This window comes from Galeopterus variegatus, unplaced genomic scaffold, assembly GCF_000696425.1.
Source record: "Galeopterus variegatus unplaced genomic scaffold, G_variegatus-3.0.2 Scaffold2435, whole genome shotgun sequence".
Taxonomy (NCBI): domain Eukaryota; kingdom Metazoa; phylum Chordata; class Mammalia; order Dermoptera; family Cynocephalidae; genus Galeopterus; species Galeopterus variegatus.
This window is the reverse complement of record NW_007728546.1, coordinates 121,550-143,592: the sequence shown is the minus strand read 5'-3', so window position 1 is coordinate 143,592 and position 22,043 is coordinate 121,550. Positions and strand designations below refer to the sequence as shown.

Sequence of the window (22,043 nt, the reverse complement as noted above, 5' to 3'; positions counted from 1 at the left end):
AGACCTAGCTAAGTATATGACAAAATAGCACCCTATAAGTTAACATAAATTTTATTACTAAATTATTAGGAACAAATCACATTTATAAGTACATGAAACAACTAATAACTAAATCATTAACAACAGTACACATTAAAGTATTAAGGGATTGTGAGGCAATTTCATTATGGCATCCCAGTAAGAGTTTGGTTATGTCAACAGGATGTGTTATGAGGCGGTTCCTGAAGCTACATAGTGTTACAGGTATTGTCATTCTTTTCTCAAAGTTTAGGTCACAGATTCTGAATGGCTATTCCCAGCTTGGGAAGAGAAGGCAGAAGACCAACAAGCCAGTTGATTACTTTATCCACTCTAGAGTCTCTCTTAACCCCATAACACTGAGGGCCAAGTCAGCTGTAAGGAGATAAAGAAGCTCACCTGAGGGATGGAGGGGCAGAATAGAGAGAATATGTTCACAACATCACTGACTATTAATTAGTATCAGTATGACAAAACAACTAAGAACGTGGGAGTCTGGCAGAGCTAGTTTCAAATTCTGACTCCTCTACTTATTAGCTGTATGACACTGGACTAACCCTGAGCCTGTTTCCTCATCTATAATATACACATATCACCATCAATGTCATAGGGCCACTGTAAGGATTAATGAGCTAATGTACTGTGCCTGAAAAAGCATTTAAAAAATGCCAAGTGCTAAATGTCATCTAATCCAACTTCCTTGTTTCACAGAGGGGCTAAAGTACAGAGAGGGACAAGATCTGCTTAAGTCCCTAAAGCTACTTTGAGGGAATGTTTCTCTTCTACCTCCAGCACACCCTGCAGCTCTGCAGCAAGCAATGCCTTAGCCATAAAGGGCAGTGTGGGAGGACTACCAGCTGCTACTAAAAATCTTCTCCAGTTTTTATGCCGGAAATCCATGCCTTTCACTACCAATCCCAGCCAAAGTCTGGTTACTGTTCCAAAAATCTGCCCTTCGACTCTTCTTTTGATGTGTCAGATTAAACCAATCATGTCCCTCGATAATCTGCAAAGGTGTTCAGCATAGTTCTTATTAGTTCTTGACAGTTTGCAAAAAAAAGCACTTCAATTCCTATTTCTTATTAACAGTCACCTTAGTGGAATCCAAGCCACAGTAGGAAAAGAACTCAAATTATCCTTGAATTTCCATTTGGCAGCCTAATCCATTCACTTACTATAGCTTTCTTTTCTCTAGCCTGTCATTACTGTGAACTAACAGCCTCACAGGATATTTGGGTTCCAACTCACATTCTTCCATGGTTCTGGATCTCAGCAGCCATCTACACCAGACGACTGAATCTTCTTAACACTCAGATCACTATGAGACAAAATCAATGACTCAAGTTACATGGTTCAAGCTTCAATGCTCTCAAAAAAGGCAGGGTGAGAACTGATGCTTTGGGTGAGAAGACTGATTTTTGAATCATAGCTACCTACTTACTACCTGTATGATCTTGGTCAAGTTACTAATCATTTCTGAGCTCATTTCTTCATATGTAAGATGGAAAAAATAATACCAACTCATAGGAGGGCTGAGACTTAAATGAGATAAGTGAAAGTACTCAGCATAATACCTGGAATGTGGTAGGCGCTCAATTAATATTTAAACATACACTTACCTATAGCACTTACGCATATATATTATAATAATTTTTTAACATGTCTCTATTACCAGAGATAGGCTTTTTTAAGGGAGCACCTGTGTCTTATTTATATATACATATATTCCCAGTGCTCAGCAAAAAGACATAAATCAAGCCCAACCTTAGATGCAGTGTCAACTAAATAATAGGGAGTAGAGGGAGTAGCAGGGATTGAGGAAAACTGGAGTGTGTACGTCCCATCTAAAGGGACAATCAATACTCAGCTCCAACTGAAACGGACCATACAGAAAGGCTGGTCCACTGAAGTAAGAGTTCAGATTTTTTATTTTTATTTTATTTATTTATTTTTTTTAAAAGATGACCGGTAAGGGGATCTTAATGCTGGTCCACTGAAGTAAGAGTTCAGATTTTTTATTTTTATTTTATTTTATTTTTTTTTTTTAAAAGATGACCGGTAAGGGGATCTTAACCCTTGACTTGGTGTTGTCAGCACCACGCTCAGCCAGTGAGCGAACCGGCCATCCCTATATGGGATCCGAACCCATGGCCTTGGTGTTATCAGCACCGCACTCTACCGAGTGAGCCACAGGCCGGCCCAAGAGTTCAGATTTTTTAAAAGAAGCAAAACCCAGGTTGTTTTAGTATCAAATCTTTCCATTTTTAATTTTGCTTCAAATCTTTTTAAAAAACCATTATAAGCAAATCAAAGAACATCAAGGACTGCCAGATTGCAACTTCTGACCCATAACTTTCATTTGACTTGGTCCTGAACAACTATTAGCTATTTCCCAAATCAAATAAATCCAACTTCAAAGTTAAAAAAAAAAGTGTCAACACATGTTCAAAAGAATCTGACCGAAGTTCTGAAGATAATCCCCAAAGAAAGCCCAGAAACATTTCAAGCAGTGATAACATTAGAATAAAGGAATGTAGTACTGGTGCTCAATAAATAGTTATTCAATGAATGAATGAATAACATAAACTAATAAATGGAACTTTAAGTAGATTATAAATTCTCAATTATTTGTTTTTCCAAATATATGCTATATTCTCCAAAGCATAAACTAAGACTAATGGATAGAAAACTATTCTAGAGGGGACCTACTTCAGTTCTCAGAGCTGTCCAAAGATAGCATAAGCTGCCTCAGAAGCTATGGATGGGGTTTTTGGGCACAGGATGTTTGAACACTTGACAGGGATGTGTAAAGGCAAGATGAGAAACAATAGCCATATAGAGTAGCAAGAAAAACAGCCCAGTATTTGCAGCTAGACACAATTAGAGTCTAATCCCTCCTCACCACTTTTTAGCTGAGTGACCTCGTGCTAGTTACTTAACCCTACTGAGGCCTGTTTCCTATACTGTAAAACATCTTTCAAGGTTGTAAGGATTAAGGTAATTTCATTTGTTCAATAAATATTTATAAGAATAGGCATTGTGCTAACTAAGCTCTGGGGATCCTAAACAAGACACAGTCCCTGTCCTCAAGGAGATTAAAGTCTACTGTAAGAAAGAGAAAAGTTAAAATAGGCAATGACAATAATGCTGTATGTTAAGAGTTACCGCAGGGGCAAATGCATAATCCTACTGGAGGACGTAAGCAGAGCACCCACCCCAGGGCCTATCTAAGTTTCAGGCTTCATTGGAGTTTTAAAATCCTCAGAACAGGAGCCTACTAAGACACACAAAGCAAACAACATGTGCAAAGGTCGAGAGCTGACAGAAAGCATTACAATCCCGGAAGGGCAGTAGTTTGGAATGGCTCTTTTAGAAGATCATTTTGGGTACAGTGTGAGAATAAGCTGGAGAAGAGGGCAAGTGGGAGGATGGCAGCACTCTAGACCAATAACTAGGAAAACAGGATACACAGAAATCTAGTTACAGGAAAATGCAGGAGTAGACATGTTGAAAAGCAGACGAATAGGAAATATTAAGAAGATAAATCAGTAAGACCAAGCAGTAATAATGCAGTAGAATAACTGACAAAACCCTGCCTGATAAACAGCAAATGCTCGAATAATGGTAGCTGCTACTATTATTATTGTTACTGGCAAGTGGATTAAATGATCTTTAAAATCACATTTATCCCTAAGAGTCTACGTTACTTTGGAGACATCTTGTTTCCAGAAAAGTCCTTTCCCACTACTGGCCAAACTATCCTATACAAAATGATTTTTTTCCCTAAAGCTTATAGCACCCAGTATTCCCAGGCAGTCTCCCATCCAAGTACTAACCAGGCCTGATCCTGCTTAGCTTCAGAGATCAGACAAGATCAGGTACATTCAGAGTGGTACAACTGCAGACTAGAAAATGATTAACTTTTTTATTCACAGACTATAACAAAACTGCTCAACTGGGCTCCAAGACACATCAGTCATAATATGAAATGTTTATTAGATGTTCTCATACACAGAGTTCCAATGCCAAATAAGTTTGAGTAACACTGCATACCATATCCTCCCTTTTGAAGGGTTATAAGGCACATAAGCATAAAGGCTATGAATAATAATTCTGCAGTAGAGAAATGAATTTCACCTTGGCCGTTATTTTGCCAAGGATCCTTTTCTCATTCCCAAAGGACACATATTGGCATTATATAGAAATAGTGTTCAATGGAACAGCTTGGGAAATGCTGCTGTAAGCCAACTTACAAACTTTGGTGAAATGAAGACTACGCAACTCTATTCTGACAACTTTCCAAAATGGTTAGAGTTTTACACACATTATGGTGTTTTCCTTTTTAATTTAGTACTACTGAAAAGGACATTAAATACCACCATACACAGCAATCCTCCGCCTCCCAAATTATTGCCAACCAAGCATGCTTTGCTTCCTCAAAAAGTCCCAACTTTGTCATTAGAGCAAATTCTAAATATAATAATGAGCAAATTCTATGCTACTCCCCTTCAGGGTACAGTAATAATTTTTAAGAAAGTTTAAAATGACAAAGATGTTCAGCTGTGCAGATAGTTATGTACTTTATTAGTCCCTTCTCTTTTCCCTCTTAAAATGGACAAGATCACGCCAGTGTTAAGGGGTATGTTTTTCTTAACACAGGGCAAAGAATCTCACTTTATATAGATCACTACACAATTTGCAGCTCCTGGGGACATGGATAACAATAATTAGGGATTGTGAAAACCCTCAATAACTCATAGAATTAAGCCAATGACATGACATAAAATATTCTATACTCTAATATCATTCCTATGAGTCATCCCATTCCTCTCATTGAAGCACTGCTCATCATCACTATTTACGGTTCATATTCATGAACGTATTTAAGCACAGAATTCTTAAATCTTGTTTATAAGGAAATACTGTCGACTTTCAATGGAGGGTATTCATTTAAATAGGACACCCTCCTAAGCGAATCATTGCACAATATATGCATGTATTGAAACAAAACACTGTACCCCACAAATACGTATAGTTAAAAATTTTTTTAATTTAAAAATCAGATATCTTATATACCTTGGACATGGATATTTGAAACTTTAATTTAAATCTGTTCTACTAGAAACATTCAAATGCAAAGATTAGACTCTAGTCCATCTATCTATACTGCACCTGAAGTTTATCCATTAGAAAGCTCTCACTGTACAAAAGAAAGAACACTGGATTTAGAAGTAATGACTGCAAGGGGCCGGCCCAGTGGCGCACTGCTACAGTGCGCCGCTTGGGAATGCGGCGGCACTCCCGCCGAGGGTTCGGATCCCACATACAGACCGGCTGCTCACTGGCTGAGAGAGGTGCGGGCGCAACACCAAGGGTTGCGATCCCGTTGCCGGTCCCGGTCCGGTATGAGCGCAACACTGAGGGTTGCGATCCGTTGCCGGTCACGAAAAAAGACAAAAAGGAAAAAAAAAAAAAAGTAGTAATGACTGCAAATTGGAAAATACCACCCCCATATTGAAAATGAGTTCAGGTGTCATCTCATTTCTATCGGGTACACTACTGCTAAAACACGGAGACGTGTGAGGAAAGGTGCAGCAAATCCTGCAACCAGGCAAAAATTTCTGTAAGCAGAGATTTTTTTCTGAACCATTCCACAATGTTGTCTTCCTGCTTACTTGAAAGAAAATGTTACCCAGATGACATATCACACAAACTAAACCAACAGTTCTATTTCAACTGATAATTTCTACAATAAGAAAAATTTTAAGTGACTATCATGCAAATCTCTCCTTCTCTACAGAAGGATAACACTGGCTGTTCTGATTTTAATAACCATTGTTACTTGATAAATATGGGAAAGTTTTCATCTCATCAAAATCATTACCACTCAGGGCCGGCCCGGTGGCGCACTGGAGAGTGCGCCACTTGGGAGCATGGCGGCGCTCCCGCCGAGGGTTCGTATCCCAGGTGGAGACCGGTTCCCGCTCACTGGCTGAGCGCGGTGCGGGCGCAACACCAAGGGTTGCGATCCCGTTGCCAGTCCCCGGTACGGGCGCGACACCAAGGGTTGCGATCCGTTACCCGTCAGTAAAAAAGACAAAAAAGGAAAAAAAAAAAATCATTACCACTCAGCATCTGGGAATTAACAGAGAGATCAGGAGACAACTTTTCTGTGGAACAAATGATCCTACTACACTGTACATTCAAAAGTAAGATTGAGGGGCCGGCCCGTGGCTCACTTGGGAGAGTGTGGTGCTGATAACACCAAGGCCACAGGTTCGGATGGCCGGTTAGCTCACTTTGGAGAGCGTGGTGCTGACAACACCAAGTCAAGGGTTAAGATCCCCTTACCGGTCACCTTTTGAAAAAAAAAAAAAAGTAAGACTGACCTCACAGAGGCCCACTGAAAATCAGCTCCTACACCACCACCAGCACAACTAAATTAGACTTTCTTTCATGTCAAGTGGCTGTTCCCTCATATAGAAATCTTCTGTATGTAACAGAGCAGATAATTATAAAAGGCCTCCTCAACAGGGAAGTTCTAACTGGCTGTCAGGACAGATTTTAAGCTATTCTAAAAAGAAAATGATGTTTTCTCTCACTTATTAAGGTCCACTCAGTGACAGATAGATACCTACCATATGCTATTGTATTCATTTCTCATACTTACCTTATAAGGTAGGTACTGCATTATTACTGCTACTATACAGAGAAGAAACTAAGACTCAGCAAGATAAGAACTTGCTCCAGTGCACAAAGAGGGTAAAAGCACTGCAAAAACAGCTTTCCTAGGTCTGACTCCAAAATCAGCAACTGCACTTTTTGACCAATGTTTTTAAAATCCATTTCTTCCTGCAATTAATCTACTTAAATTATGTTGGGTGCTTCGAGTCTCTGCAAGAAAATACTAAAATGACCTTGTAGCCTTCCTAACTTGTCACAGTGCGTGCATAAAAAACTGAATAAACAAAATGAAAAGAAAGACTGTAAGACATCAGATAACTCCCAACCAGTTTCCTCTGAGAACAAGATATAGAATGGAAAAGAACAACTTGCTGGCTAAGGAATGTTCTTCCTAGCTTGTATGCCTGAGGCTGGAATGAACCTCAAGAAGGTCATCTGTAACCCTAATAATGTCATCTGCTATTCTCCCTCCTGTAAATGAGGTAATTTTGTCACTTAAAGTCATCTCCACCACCAAGGCAATGCTGTCCAGCAAAATGAGCACCTGTGTGGAAATCCAGTGATGTGGGCTAGACTTGGGTCTGCCCTTGCATAGCTAAGTGACCTTGTCAAGGTCATCTCACTCTTTAGGGCCTCGGCAGAAGACATGGCTGAGAGAACTGAAGGTCATTTCTTGAATTAAGATGCAAGGATTCTTCTTTTCCCTTAATATTGTATGGTGTCATGTTAAACAGTGTTTTAAGAGTAAGGACTCCATAAATTGTATAGGAATTAAGAGTTATGAACCTGTATCTGAATCTGGGCTTTGCCACTTACTGGGTATGATATCTTAAAAAATTACTTACGTCATGTTAAACAGTGTTTTAAGAGTAAGGACTCCATAAATTGTATAGGAATTAAGAGTTACGAACCTGTATCTGAATCTGGGCTTTGCCACTTACTGGGTATGATATCTTAAAAAATTACTTAAATTCCTCAGCTTCCTCACATGTAAAAATGAGGGTGGTAATAATATCTACCTCATACTGTGTGAGAATAATATATATAATACATTTATACCCTAGCTAGTACAATGTAAGCACTCAATAAAGGTAGTAACTGATATTATTCCTGGGTTTGATTCATAGATCCTTAGTGGCTCACTGCCTCTAAAGAAAATAAAATGTGAATTTCCACATTCCCTCAAAAAGACATCTAGCATGGCCCCTTATGTCATTTTGCCTCCATTTCTCTGTAAATAAAATGGGGATTAAAATACCTTGTATCTTCTCTAGTACAATGAATTAGTTTTGACAAAACAAAAAATATGTAAGCATAAATAAGATAACAGAATTATTTGTTCTAAGAATTAAATAAGATGACATGGGCACCATCTATAAAGTATAAAGCATTAGTATGATTTCTGCTTAGAAGACAAAATTGAAGTTCACAAGTTTTTTTTTTTTTTTCCCTTTTTTGTCTTTTTTCATGACCAGCAACGGATCACAACCCTCGTTGTTGCTCCCGCACCTCGCTCAGCCAGTGAGCGGCCGGTCCGCATGTGGGATCCAAACCCTCGGCGGGAGCGCCGACGCACTCCCAAGCGGCGCACTGCAGCAGTGCGCCACTGGGCCGGCCCGAAGTTCACAAGTTTTTAACATAAACTCAGACTTCCTCATACCTCCTGGGAGTTCAAGATTTCTATGGTGGTCAATTCCAGATGATAACAAGGTGGCTAAAGGTGTAAGGAGTTAATGGGGAACAAAGGTGGTCATTGGTGTTGAAGAGCAGGTTGCTCAAGAAATGCTTACTAAATAAAAAAAGGTGTATGTATGTGCTTGTTTTTGTAATCTTGTCTAGACTTCATATTTGGTTAACTTAATGACTGAATCAAATAAGGCTGAGATGACCAATGTAAAAAATGCATGGCAAGCCCTGTTTCCATTTGTAGCTTTGCCTCTACATTCCACACTACGATGTTAATGCAAATAAGGGGAGGGGCGCTTCACGTAATCACATCAAAATACAAAACAATTAAGACTTCCAATTCACTTGTCTCCCCTCTAAACCTTATTTAAAGGTTTCCAAACAAAACTGGAATTGCAAATATATCATCATATTCAGTTTTAATCTTACACATCAGGATAAGTATATCAAGATAAGTATAACTGGAATTGCAAATATTTCATCATATCCAGTTTTAATCTTACACATCAGGATAAGTATATCAAGATAAGCATATCTTAGAATCAGTATCCCACAGTTTGAAGAAGGCACTGCCTTAGGTCTGGTGTTTGGAAACATCCTAAGGAACTGGTGATGTTCGAAAAAGCCTCCCTAATGAGCTCTTTACACTAAGCACTTGGTAGTTCCTGACTGCTTGGCATAACTTACTTCCATTTACAGAAAGACTGTCAGCAATATTCTGAAGTCTGGTTTTAAGGAATGCAGATTCTCATTAAAGCTTCTGTACATATCTATCTGGGTTCAGAAAAAATTCAGCAATTTATTTTGTAAAGCTTCCCTTTCACAACAGAAACCAAGGGATATGATTTAAATATCTAGCTGAAGAACCCACATTCTACATGGTTACAATTCTATTGTCTGAATCCTTGAAACAGTACAACAAATTCTTATTAATTATATTCTCCAATTTAATATACTCAACACCCAGGAATCAAAGTAAGATGATCCCCTTGGAGATGTAAAACTATCTAGGAGTTTGATTAGTCAGGTTTATGTTCACAGCATGATAAAACTAAGGCTTTGGCATCAAGCAACTTGGGTTTGAATTCCTCCTGATCCACTTACCAAACGACACTGGACAAACTACTTAACCTCTCCGATCCTCAATTTCCCCATCTGCAATATGAGGATGATGCCTACCTCATGGAAGTGTGGTATTAAGTGTGCCCTAAAATACCAATTCCCTTCCTCTACTACTTTCCCCTTCTGTCTCAAAAATTTACTTACATTTGCATAAACCTGACAAAATTTGAAAACCACGGGAGTTTCTTGAAATTGGTATTAAAACAGAAATGTAACATCTATCTAAAGCTAAAAAGGACCACCTAACAAAGAGAAAGAAAAACAATTAGGGAAATATCAAGGTTTAACATAAACATGTTTCCATGGTCCCCACACCTTGGGAGAAACAAATGTAAAGCAATCCAAGTCACTACGATTCAGAGAAAAATAATTGTACCCTCAACAAGTCAACTCTAACAACTCTGGATTACAACAAAAGCTTTTTGAAATATAAACCAGAAAGTGCTGACAAGTGCTCTTATTTTCAGGCAAGAAGATATGCACTGGTATATTTTTATCTAGAGCTGCTTATTTAAAGAAAAAAAATAAAAGTTAATGAGTGGTCAATGAATACAAAATATTACAAAGATAGGAAGAATGGGATCTAGGGTTCTATAGTAACATAGGGTGACTACAGTTAACTAAGTACTGTGTATCTTTGAATAGCTAGTCAAGATGATGATGTTGAATATTCCTAACAGGAAGAAATGACAAATGTTTGAGTGATGTATATACTAAGCACCCTCATATGATCACTGCACACAGTATGAATGTACCCAAATATTATACTGTACTCCATAAACATATACAATTATCATCAGTTATCTAAGAAAAATAAATTTAAAAGAGAGAAAAAAAAAAGAGAGAGAGAGAAAGTAGAATAGTGGTTACCTGAGGCAAGGAAGAGGTGGGCAGGTGGGGGTGGAGAAAGGTTGGTAGACTGGTACAAAGCCACTGCTAGGAAGAATAAGTTCTGGTGCCCTTGAGTGACAACAGCTAATAATATTGTATATATCAAGATAGCCAGAAAAAAAAGATCTTGAATGTTACAATCTCATAAAAATGATAAATGAACAGGTGACAGATATGCTATTCTCATTAGATCATTATACATGCATGTATTGAAACAGTCAACCCCATAAACATGTACCATGAGAAAAAAAACTGAAACTAAAAAAAAGATGAATATGGTGTAAACTGTATTTGTTAAGCACATATAAAAGGAAATAAATGAGCCAAAACCCTGAATCTCTTGATAGCTCCCTTTCTCTTAACAGGCCAAACCTAACAATATTCAGTTAACAAATGACTGTCACATCCTTTTTTTTTTTTTTTTTTTTAAAGATGACCGGTAAGGGGATCTTAACCCTTGACTTGGTGTTGTCAGCACCACGCTCAGGCAGTGAGCGAACCGGCCATCCCTATATGGGATCCGAACCCGGGGCCTTGGTGTTATCAGCACCACACTCTCCCGAGTGAGCCACTGGCCGGCCCTGTCACATCCTTAATATTTGCTAGAAATGTAGCTTTCGAAACGCAGTCCTACCTGTATCCCTCCTAGAGTAGGAAAATTTCATATACATCTCAAAACTAGCTGCATGGTCCTGAGACGCTATAATCTATAATTGCTCTCTTAATATACTTTCCAAGACTGCAAATGTTCCCCAAAATGCTTCCGATATCCGACTTTCTCGCTTAGATCTGACTCACTACCTAATGCTATGCCTCCTAGGTTTGGCATTCAGTGAAGACCGGGCACACCTATCCAGTAGGATCCCTCTACCTGTTTACCTACTTCTCACATCACATCCCAAATCGGGTGACTGTGTATTCCAGGGCTCCACCAAAACCTCAATGTTTCAATGCTCGCACTTTCCAGCAAAATCCCTGATCTGACTCTATCGTTGGGCTATCTTCCTAGTCCTGCACTTTCTTCGTACACCATGCACTCGGATCATGGACTTCAGGGTCACTCCCAAACTGGGTCACCCTCCAAGTCTAGCTCCCCTAGATCTCCAAGACCCTCTCGACCTGTAACTCAGATTTCGATTTCCACGCCTGGGACCGTAGGAGCTTGCACGCCCCCATCCTGGGCCATGCATGTACAAGGGAGGGAACCTCTAGAATTATGAGTGCCCCTCATCCCCGACCATGTCCCAGGATACCCCTAAAGTATTTGCCCTGTTATCACCCTCCCTTCTGCCTTCAGGCCTCTAGGCTCGCCCCACAGCCTCCACCCCACGCCTGCGCCATAGGGGGTGGTCGCCCCCGCAGCCCAAGCCCCAGATGCGCTCATGCCCGCAGCCTCCGATTCCTTCATCACCCCCAGGCCGGAACCGGCGCGACCAATAAGGTGCCAGGTCCGCGGCCTCCCCGCCACCGACCAATCACGAGCGAGCCCCCCCGCCGTCGCCTTCCGCCAATGAGAGAAAGCCCGCAGGCCGGGCCAACGCGGTGCACGGACCCCACGAGCGCGGCGGCGGCGGAGGCAACAGCGGCGGGCCCGGCGAGGACACAACATGGCGGCGGGTAGGCCGGACCGAACTACAGCAGCGGCCGCGCGAGGGAAGTGAGGTCTCGGCCGAAGGCGGGAAGCACTGCCCCTCCCCCCGCCGCCGTTTCCCTGTCACCCTCCCACAGAAGCGCCCGCAGACTCACACGCCTCAGCTCAGGAGTTCAGGGAAGAGCAGGAGCCGCCCCCGCGCTCCTGCGGCGTCGGACAGTGCACAGGCCAGGACACGGCAGAGGGGAGGGGGAAGCGTGCGTCACGGAGAGCAGAGCGCGCGCGAAGCGGGGTACAAACAAGATGGCGGCCACGCCGTTTGCACCGTCCTCCCTTTCCCCTCCCCCTCCTTTGGCGCCTTGACTCGCAGTACCGTGTAACGCGCAGAAGCTGAAGTGGCTGAAGTCTCGCGAGAATTGGGAAGGGACGCCGACCGGGGAGGCGGGAGGAGGGCTGGGAGTTTTCTGACCCCGCCCCGTTCCTGGGGATCCGGAGGCGTTGCCTGGTGACCTCCACAGGGCGTTCTACCCTTGTGGGTCTCTGCTGTAATGTGCACACTTGAATTTTAGGTGATAAGTAGTTTGTGTGTCTGTGTTTTTAATTCGGGAAGAAAGAGAGCTGAGGAAGGAAGGACGACATGGCCTTGCCAGATTAGGCACACCATGAAAGAAAATAGCTACTAGCACCATAAATTCATAAAAGAGGGCATTTAACGCTAACCTGCAAAATGATATACTCCAGAACAAAGAACAGTACTTCCCAAGAATGGTTGGCAGGTAACCTTACGTTCACATAGACCTTGTTTTTCTCATGTGAATGCAGAATTTAAAACTTCAAAGACAATTGGAATCCACAACTACAATGAGCATCTACTTTTTCATATTTTATCTTACTCATCTCCGTGACCACTTAGTCCAAAGGCATTAGTATTATTTCCATTTTACAGATGATAAAACTGAAACTCAAAAGGGTTAAGTAACTTGATCAAGGTCTGCAGCTAGTAAGTGTCAAAACCTAGTTTGAATAACCTCTAATCTGTAGATCTACTGATGAAATGTATATTGAATAGAATTATCTACAATGAGAGTGTATTAGCAAGCACAGAGAGGAATGGGACTTCCTCTGCTGATAATAACCTTGAGTTTTACAAACGACTTTGGAGCCTTTTCATATACGTATATTTTTAAAATTTTTAATTGACATGTAATAAGTGTACGTATTTATGGGGTACTGTGTGGTGTTTTGATACATGTATGCAATGTGTAATAATCAAAATAGGTCAGTCATCATATCAATCACCTCAGACATCATTTCTTTGTTGAGCTTGGAGCCTATTTAAGACTTGTGTTGCATGGGTCCTCAACAATAAAATCAACACACTGTTATTATTTCTTTCCTTTGGGTTTTTGACGCTGGTGATAAAGCAATTTAGAATGGTGGACTAAACCGCTGAGTTGAATTCAGGAAAATTGTTTTCAAATCCAGTTTCAATAAATCTCACTTCAGGCACTCAATAAATATTTGATGAATTAGTACTGCCTGTAAGACACCAGACTTCGTGAGTCTCGATTTCTTCATCTGTAAAATGATATAATTCCTACATCCTGGAAATGTTGGGTAGATTGGATGAAATGTGAGAGTACTTTGTAAATTGCAAAAGTTTATAAAGAAGTTACTGATGATACTTTCAGACATAAGAACAGTCATAAAAAAATTGGCATAGGGAGATCAAAAATAAAAATAGTATGTTGAGATTGTAGAGAGATAAACTTAGGGGGAAAAAACTAGGTAAATCTTTCTATAAATATTTATTGAGCAGTTATTACATATACTGTTTGCCAAAGAGATGTAAAAATGTGTAGGAAGCAACACAAGTCAGTATTAGCGATTACTGTTAATAAGTATCAACGGCACGTAGGGGCTGCAATCAGTTTCCCTCCAAAATCAGGTTACTCTCAGAATTAAACTAATAAAAATCTACATAGTAGAGAAAGTTAACCAAGGGTTATATTAAATATATTTAACATGTAGTGCTCAAGCATTGATCAAGCATATTAGAAGTCCACATAAGGTCCTGGAACTATCCCTCTGTGATATGTGTTAATCCTTCAGTTGCTGGTTTGTGAATAAATAGGTCCCTGGGAATCCCAGGGAGGGGAGTTATCAGGAGGCTTGGGACAGCAACTGTTTACCAGATAGTACTAAAGTATCTCACTATTTTAATAGTATAACAACTGATAACAGTAATACTGATACATGATAAATATTAGTCTTTGCTGTAAACTGTATTATTATCAATATTCTCTGCCCATCCCTTTCTGAAACCCTCCCTATCTGGCTCATTCCTAGGAGGTTATACTTCTTACCCTAATGTTGTCAAATTTAGTCTCGTTTTTATCAGTGGCATTAGCTACTTCTGAGCAGAAATTTATGAGCAATCACATGGTTCTGCCATATTATCTTTCTTCTGCCCTGAAAGCAGCATGTCCCAAGTAGAACTGCTTCTCCACGTTTGGTCCCAGAATGAAGATGTACAGAGCTACAGCTGGTGCACATGACATTTAATGTAATGTAAGCAAGAAATAAACCTTTGTTGCTGTAAGCTACTGAGATTTGTATTAGTCTGTTTTCTGTTGCTTAACAGAATACCTGAAACTGGGTAATTTATAAAGAAATTAAATGTATTTCTTACAATTTGGGGGGCTAGGAAGTCCAAGGTCATGGGGGGCACATCTAATGAGAGCCTCCTTGCTGGTGAGGACTCTGCAGAGTCCCAAGGTATGCAGTGCATCACATGGCGAAAATGCCAAGCAATGTTCACTTGCTCTCTTCCTCTCCTTATAAAGCCACCAGTTAACTCCCATGATAGGCCATTAATCCATTAACCCATTTCTCTATGAATGGATTAATCCATTCATGAAGGTGTAGCCCTCAGGATTCAAACACCTTTTAAAGGCTCAATCTTTCGGGGCTGGCCTGTGGCTCACTCGGTAGAGTGCGGTGCTGATAACACCAAGGCCACGGGTTCGGATCCCATATAGGGATGGCCGGTTCGCTCACTGGCTGAGCGTGGTGCTGACAACACCAAGTCGAGGGTTAAGATCCCCTTACCGGTCATCTTTAAAAAAAAAAAAAAAAAATAAAGGCTCAATCTTTCAAATAGCATGGTCAATTTCCTACCCTTTTAATATTGTTACAATGGGGATTAAGTTTCAACATGAGCTTTGGAGGGGATAAACACTCAAACCATAGCAAGATTGTTTTTAGTTGGTTGTTACTGCAGCATAACCTAGCTAGCCTAAACCAATTAATGCAACCCTGAAATTAGCTATCCAGGGGAGTTAAGCCAAGATCAAAAAACAAGATTCTCATCCAGGTCATAATGAGAGGAATCTCCAGAAGGCAGATGTGATTATAACTTAATAAACAGAAGCCTAATCAGTCTTGCCAACCAATCATTCTGTATCCTGTTTGGAGAGAGATTCTGTGAACCAAAGAACTTGATCGGCCTTAGCAGTCCAAAAACAGGGCAGTCAGAGGCTAGCACTAGCGTTGCCCCTCTAAGCCCTGTCTCAGTCAAGCCAACCTGAACATTAGGATTTTCTTGTCCATTTCCTCCCTATGGTGGATGATGGTATCTCAGACTGCCTCCAGCTAAGAAATGCTTAAGATCAATGTGCTTTCCTGGTGTGATTCTATGCTCACCCAGCAAATGTCTTGCAAATAGGGACAGAATTCAGTGATCTGCCACCTAGAGGATTCCAGTTCTTTTGGTAATTGTATTTTTCATTGTAAATTAATTCTGGTTTATGTAAGTATCAGTTTTTGTGAGCTCAGTGAATACAAGATTCCCCCAGGAGATGGTTCCACTCCCTGCTTACTATTAAAATTAGGTTTCTGAGTTTGCAAGGTTGAAGATCAGTTCTAGGATGAAGGTAAATTCCATCTGGACATCCTTAAGCCACACCCCTCTATATCATTATGTGCCTTTTTTGATCTAAAAGAAAAGCAGTTAGTGCTAAAGAGAGATACAGTTCATGAGCTGTTGGTGTTCAAAAAAGGGATCGCTTATTTCCACTTAGTTTAACATAGTGGGGAAGTTCAAGAAAGATTTGCAAGTATGTGACATTTGAACTGGGTCTCAAAAAATGAGCAGAATGGGGAAGAGCATGCCATGTGTAGGCAGCCACCAGAGCAAAGAGAGTAAGCAAGGGAAATACAGAGTAAGAAGGAAAGGAAGAAGAATCATATGAAAAGATAACATTATGGTCAGATTAAGGCCCTTGGGTTTCATTTTCTGCTATGAAGAGTTAGTCATGGATGTTCGTCTTGTTTTTAAACCATTTTTAAGTGTGCAGGTCAGTGGCATTAAGTGTATTCACATTGTTTTGCAACCACACCACTAACCATGACTAGAATTTTTCATCATCCCGTACTGAAATTGTACACATTAAACACTAGTTTTCCCATTTACCACCCCCAACCTCTGATAACCATCATTCTACTTTCTCTCTCTATGAATTTGACTATTCTAGGTACATCATATAAGTGGAATCATACAACATGTGTCCTTTTGTGTCTGGCTTATTTCACTTGATATAATGTCCTCAAAGTTCATTCATGTTGTAGCATATACTAAAATTTCATTTCTTTTTATGTCTGAATAGTATTCTATTGTGTGTTTATAGTACATTTTGTTGATCCATTCATCCATTAGTGGACATTTGAGTTGTTTTCACCTTTGGACTACTATGAATAATGCTGCTATGGACATTGGTTTACAAATATCTGTTGGAGTCCCTGCTTTCAATTCTTTTGGGTTTATGCCCAGAAGTGAAATTGCTGGATCACATGGTAATTCTATGTTTAATTTTTTTTAAGGAACCACCATCCTCTCTTCCACAGCAGCCGCACCATTTTACATTCCCAATGGTAGAAGTTTTTACAAAGAAGAGTGACATGGTCAAAACTATGTTTAAAAACAATCTGGAAGGGCCGGCCATGGCTCACTTAGGAGAGTGTGGTGCTGATAACACCAAAGCCACGGGTTCGGATCCCTATATAGGGATGGCCAGTTAGCTCACTTGGGAGAGCATGGTGCTGACAACACCAAATCAAGGGTTAAGATCCCCTTACCAGTCATCTTTAAAAAAAAAAATCAAAACAAAACAATCTGCAATAGAGAGTAGGATGGAATAGAGATTTAGAATGATCAGTTGGAGACTTCCACAATAGTTTAGGCAAAATGTAATGAGGGCCTGAACACATCAGCAGCAACGAGAATGGAGGGAAGAGTATACAAACGCAGAGGTGATATTGCCAAGGTAGGATTGAAAAGACTTGACTACTGATGGGCTATTGAGGGGGTGGGGAGCAAGTGTGACTCCCAGGTTTCATGCCTGGGAGCATGGTAGTATCCAGATGAAGAATCAAAGCATGGAGAAGTCCTGCGTTCATATTTGGACATGTGGAGTTTGAATTCCAAGTGGGACATTGTAAGCCATGGGGTGGACATTTGTTGTCTTGCCTGCTCAATACCCCTTGCCCTTTTAACTGGTAATGGCACTCTACATTTTTTTTTTTCCTCCTTCTTCTTTTAGATTGTATAATGCATCCTACTTCATCTTTTTATACCACTGGGCTCGAAGGATACGTGTCCATGAGAATACACTTCTCAGATCTCTGATGGGGTGAGTTGTAATTCACCAACAGTCCAGCTGCTGAGCTCTGAAATCCCTGCTGAGCTTTGAAATCCATTGCCCTTACTTACTTCCCCCAGGCCGCTCTTAGCCAACGACTGAGCACAACAGGGAATTTAGGACAGGACGGTTCCTAAGATAGGTGGTACTCTTCTGATGGATGACTTTGACTGGAGGACTCCCCAATGTCCTTGCCAAACTTACCTTGGAACTTCAAAGCAGTCTAAGATGCTTCCACTTAGAACTTCTTTCTTCTCTCTATCCTCACTTAGGGTCAGACCTGCATCACTGTCTGATGGCTCTCTCAGTCTTCCTCGGTTCTCTCCCATTTTCTCTCACAGTGTTTTTTATAATAAATTTCTTGCATTTTATCCTGTCTTGGTGAATGATTTCCTAGAATCTGAACTGACATGAGGGGAGGGAGGATGGGATGCTTCCTACAATAATACCTGTGCTATACCCCTTCAGTTGCAGGGACAGGCACATGACCCAGTCAGAATAATCACAATGACCCCTACTTCTTGGCCCATTGTCTCCTCAAGGTCTCTCCCAGACCATTAGCCACATGGTCCACCTCAATCACAGTCATGGCTGACCAAGTCAGAGCAAGGCCTCACAGTTCTGCTGCTTGGGGCTAACTAGTTGCAAACATGGAGTCTATGGCTTCTTCTTCCAGTCCCTGATGACACACCACCTCACAAAACACAGGATCTAGCTTCCTGAGCATCTGCCAAAGGGGCCAATGAAGCAACCTAGTACAGGAGATTTAGCTACCCAAGGGACAAACTGATCAATGGAAGACAAGAGACATTAAGGAGCAGGATAGAAGAATCCACTCTTCCTTCCTTCCTCTGATGGACTGTTTTAAGATATAATTTGTCCATGTGACCTTTCTAGAGAGATCTGCATGGCCAAGTGGCTGCACCTAGTCAAGAGACTGCTGTATCTGATCAAAGATCATTGTGAAGTAGCCAGCAAACATTTCCTTGCATCGCTTCCCATCTTTTCTTGCTTTCTCTTCTCCCTCATTCTCACTGCCCAGGATTGTGCCTCCCACATAAAGTTTAAGTACATAATCCCTTCTTCAGTCTTTGTTTTATAGGAATCCTTGCTAACACAAGTCACAGTTTCTGAACGGAGAGCACGTGACCAAACTAAGCTAAGCAAACCCTTCATAAAGGTTTGAAATATAGCCATAGGAGAAACTAAATTCTTAGGCTCAATTCTGAATTCCTGGGAGAAAGAACTCCTGCTTGGGCTAGCTTTAACCAAGTGTCCACCACTGAGTCAACCAACATTGTTGTGGAGGAGGGGACAGGATCATATATAAACGTGGTTGTATCCATCATAACACTGTGAATAGGTGTGCTAGAGGGCGGGAGGTAGAGTAACACTTCCCAGAAAGGTGGGAGAGAGGATCAGGCAGACCAAACAATGGCTGTCTGAGAATAAAGAGAAAGAGGGTAAAGAGAATGCCTGAAAATAAATAAAGCTATAATGAAAATGCTTTATATATGCACTATTCAGTATGGTAGCCACTAGCCATATGTGGCCATTGAGCACTTGAAAGATGGTTAATGCAACCAAGAAACTCAATTTTATTTTATCTAACTAGCTACATGTACACGCTGATCAGTTAGCTCAGTTGGTTAGAGTGTGGTGTTGATAACACCAAGGTCAAGGGTTTGGATCCCCATACTGGCCAGCCACTCCCCCGCAAAAGCAGACTACATATTAAACTAATGACTAATGACTGATGGCTAATGACTGCATATTAGACCACACAGATCTAGACTATTTGTCCACTTTAGGAGGGAGCATGGAGTATTCGTGATAGCATTTGTTTTGGAGTCAGCCTGATCTGGGTTTGAGTCCCAGCTTCATTTACTTAACCTCTCTGACCTGGAGAGGTGAAAGATGCAAAGACCTGGAGGCCATTATAAAACAGTTTCTCATCTTCTCCTGGATCGTCATGAAATATGAGGTGTCCTGCTGTACCTCCTCAGAAAAAAAAAGAAAGATGCAAAGAACAGTCAATGGTGTGTGATACCACAGGAGAGAAAGGGGCAAAAGATCTGCAAAGAGTTGAAGAGTCCATTGTATTTAAGACACTATGAGTGAATTAAGACAGAAAAGTGCTAAAAGTGTGATGGGGTAAAATCCGGACAAGCTATTCATTTATCTTTTGGACATCTGCTAAGTTTCTTTCCTCTGGAGAGGGATCCCAGGCAGGGAGAGATTGGGAACACAAAAATGATCTCTCCTCTTAATCCTAGTGGCCATGTGGGGAGCTAAGAACTCAAAGGTGTGTCCTGAAGGTGGGGTTCCAAGGTCACGACAGAAAAACAGAATCAGAAACATTATCAATTGTGGGGTCTGGAGGCAAAGGTGGGGATGCCTAGATCAAGGAAGCCACAAGGAAAGAACAGCTGATATACACACTTTTGTTACACAGCACTTACAGTGTGGTTAGTCCTTCAAAGTTCAGGGCTATGTGCACCTTTGTATCTCCAGCAGCTAGTAAGTGCCTGGCTCCACAGTAGGGACTTAATCAATATCTGTTGAAAGAATGAATGCAAGTAAGCCATTCCACTCTCTGGTGCGTGGTAGACACTCTATAATGTTAATTAAGTTATCAGAGGGAGAAAACTCTGCAGTGAGAAAGTGCAAGGGTATCTTTCTTGGCTTGGAAACCATGTTTGTAAGGTCCTTAGCATATTGCCTGGCATAGAGGAATTATTCAACAAGTGGTCAGTATGGTAATTATTATCAGTGGGTGAGTAAGGTTTTGCATAAGGTTGAGAGAAGGCCTTGATAATAATAAGAACTAACATGTGCTGATCTCATTTAATGCTTTAACTCAATGAGATAGGTTATATTAGACTAATTTTACCATTGAGAAAACTGAAAGAAGAGATGTAATTTATCCAAAGTCATCCAGCTCAGAAACAGCTGGACTGGTATTGAACTTAAGTCTACCTGACTCCCAAAGGTTTGGGAGCCAGGGGAGCTTAACAGAGAAAGTTCTGGGGTCAAAATTTACTTCTGATTCCTACCCATTAATATCAATCTCAGTGCCTTCTTCTCCCTTCCACACCTACTACTTGCCTTCTCGCCAAGCTCCTCATCCCTTCTATTGAGTTCGCCTCTAGACCCCCCTTCTGCTTCCTGTCCCATTCAACCATCTCTACTCTGGTTTGACTCAAGGAAGCAGAAGTTGAAATGGGATCAAAGGAAGGCTTCTTGTTTGTTAGTTTTTGGTTTTAAGAGACTCTAGGGGGCTGATTGGTTAGCTCAGTTGGTTAGAGCATGGTGCTGATAACACCAAGGTCCAAGGTTTGATCCCTGTACTGACCAGCAGCCAAAGAAAGAAGAGAGACTCTAGAGCAAGCGAGTAAACTAAATATTCCAGTATACAGAAGGAAGTCAACAATGCAGATGAGAAACGAGAGAGAATATTGGCAGAGGTAATTTCTTGGGGTCTTGAGCACAGGTCAGGGGAGAGGTTGGCCTCTGATAGGCTTTCCTTCAGAATAAAGGAAAACAGATATGGGTAAAGAAGCAGCAGATTTAGGCAAAAGTTAGGATGCTTAAAATCAATAATTAAGTTTTGCAGCAATTGATGATGGCATGGTATAAAATAATGTTTTTATTACTACAGGTCATAACTCATTAATAGATCATGAAATTGGGCTGGCCAGCTAGCTCAGTTGGTTACAGCATGGTGTTATAACACCAAGGTGAAGGGTTCAAATCTCTCAGCCACCAAAAAAAAAAAAAAAAATCATGAAATCACTTAGAAGTCTGTAACCAGCTTTTATTGAAAAAATGAAATAGAGGGCCAGCCCGTGGCTCACTCGGTAGAGTGCGGTGCTGATAACACTAAGGCCACGGGTTCGGATCCCATATAGGGATGGCCGGTTAGCTCACTGGGTGAGCGTGGTGCTGACAACACCAAGTCAAGGGTTAAGATCCCCTTACCGGTCATCTTTTTAAAAAAAATAAAAAGAAAGAAAGAAAAAATGAAATAGAATAGAACTGAAAATTTGAATTAGTTGCCCATAGCAAGGGTAAGTACTGTGGAAATTGTTATGAAACTTTTGTTTCAGTCATAAATACAATGAAATAGAATAGAACTGAAAATTTGAATTAGTTACCCATAGCAAGGGTAAGTACTGTGGAAATTGTTATGAAACTTTTGTTTCAGTCATAAATACACACACGTGTGTGTGTGTGTGTCTATGTGTATGTGTATAATGGTCACAATGTAAAATTTACTTCTTATTGAGGGCATAGTAAAATATATTTAAAAGTCACCAGCCAGGCTGTGACTATGGGAAAAGTGACTGATC

The 22,043-nt window shown here is 40.8% G+C and overlaps 1 protein-coding gene across 1 annotated transcript in view; it reads right to left on the bottom strand.

Annotated features, from left to right (window-relative positions):
* NFYC (nuclear transcription factor Y, gamma) overlaps positions 1-12,181 on the bottom strand; it is a 69,217-nt gene extending 57,036 nt beyond the window's left edge. Inside the window, exons 1-2 of the mRNA XM_008581693.1 lie at positions 12,148-12,181; positions 1,267-1,336 (exon numbers count right to left, since the gene is read on the bottom strand). Of these exons, the coding sequence (XP_008579915.1) occupies positions 1,267-1,276 (10 nt within the window). The 5' untranslated portion in view covers positions 1,277-1,336; positions 12,148-12,181. The remainder of the gene's footprint in view (positions 1-1,266; positions 1,337-12,147) is intronic.
* Positions 12,182-22,043: the final 9,862 nt, after the last annotated feature.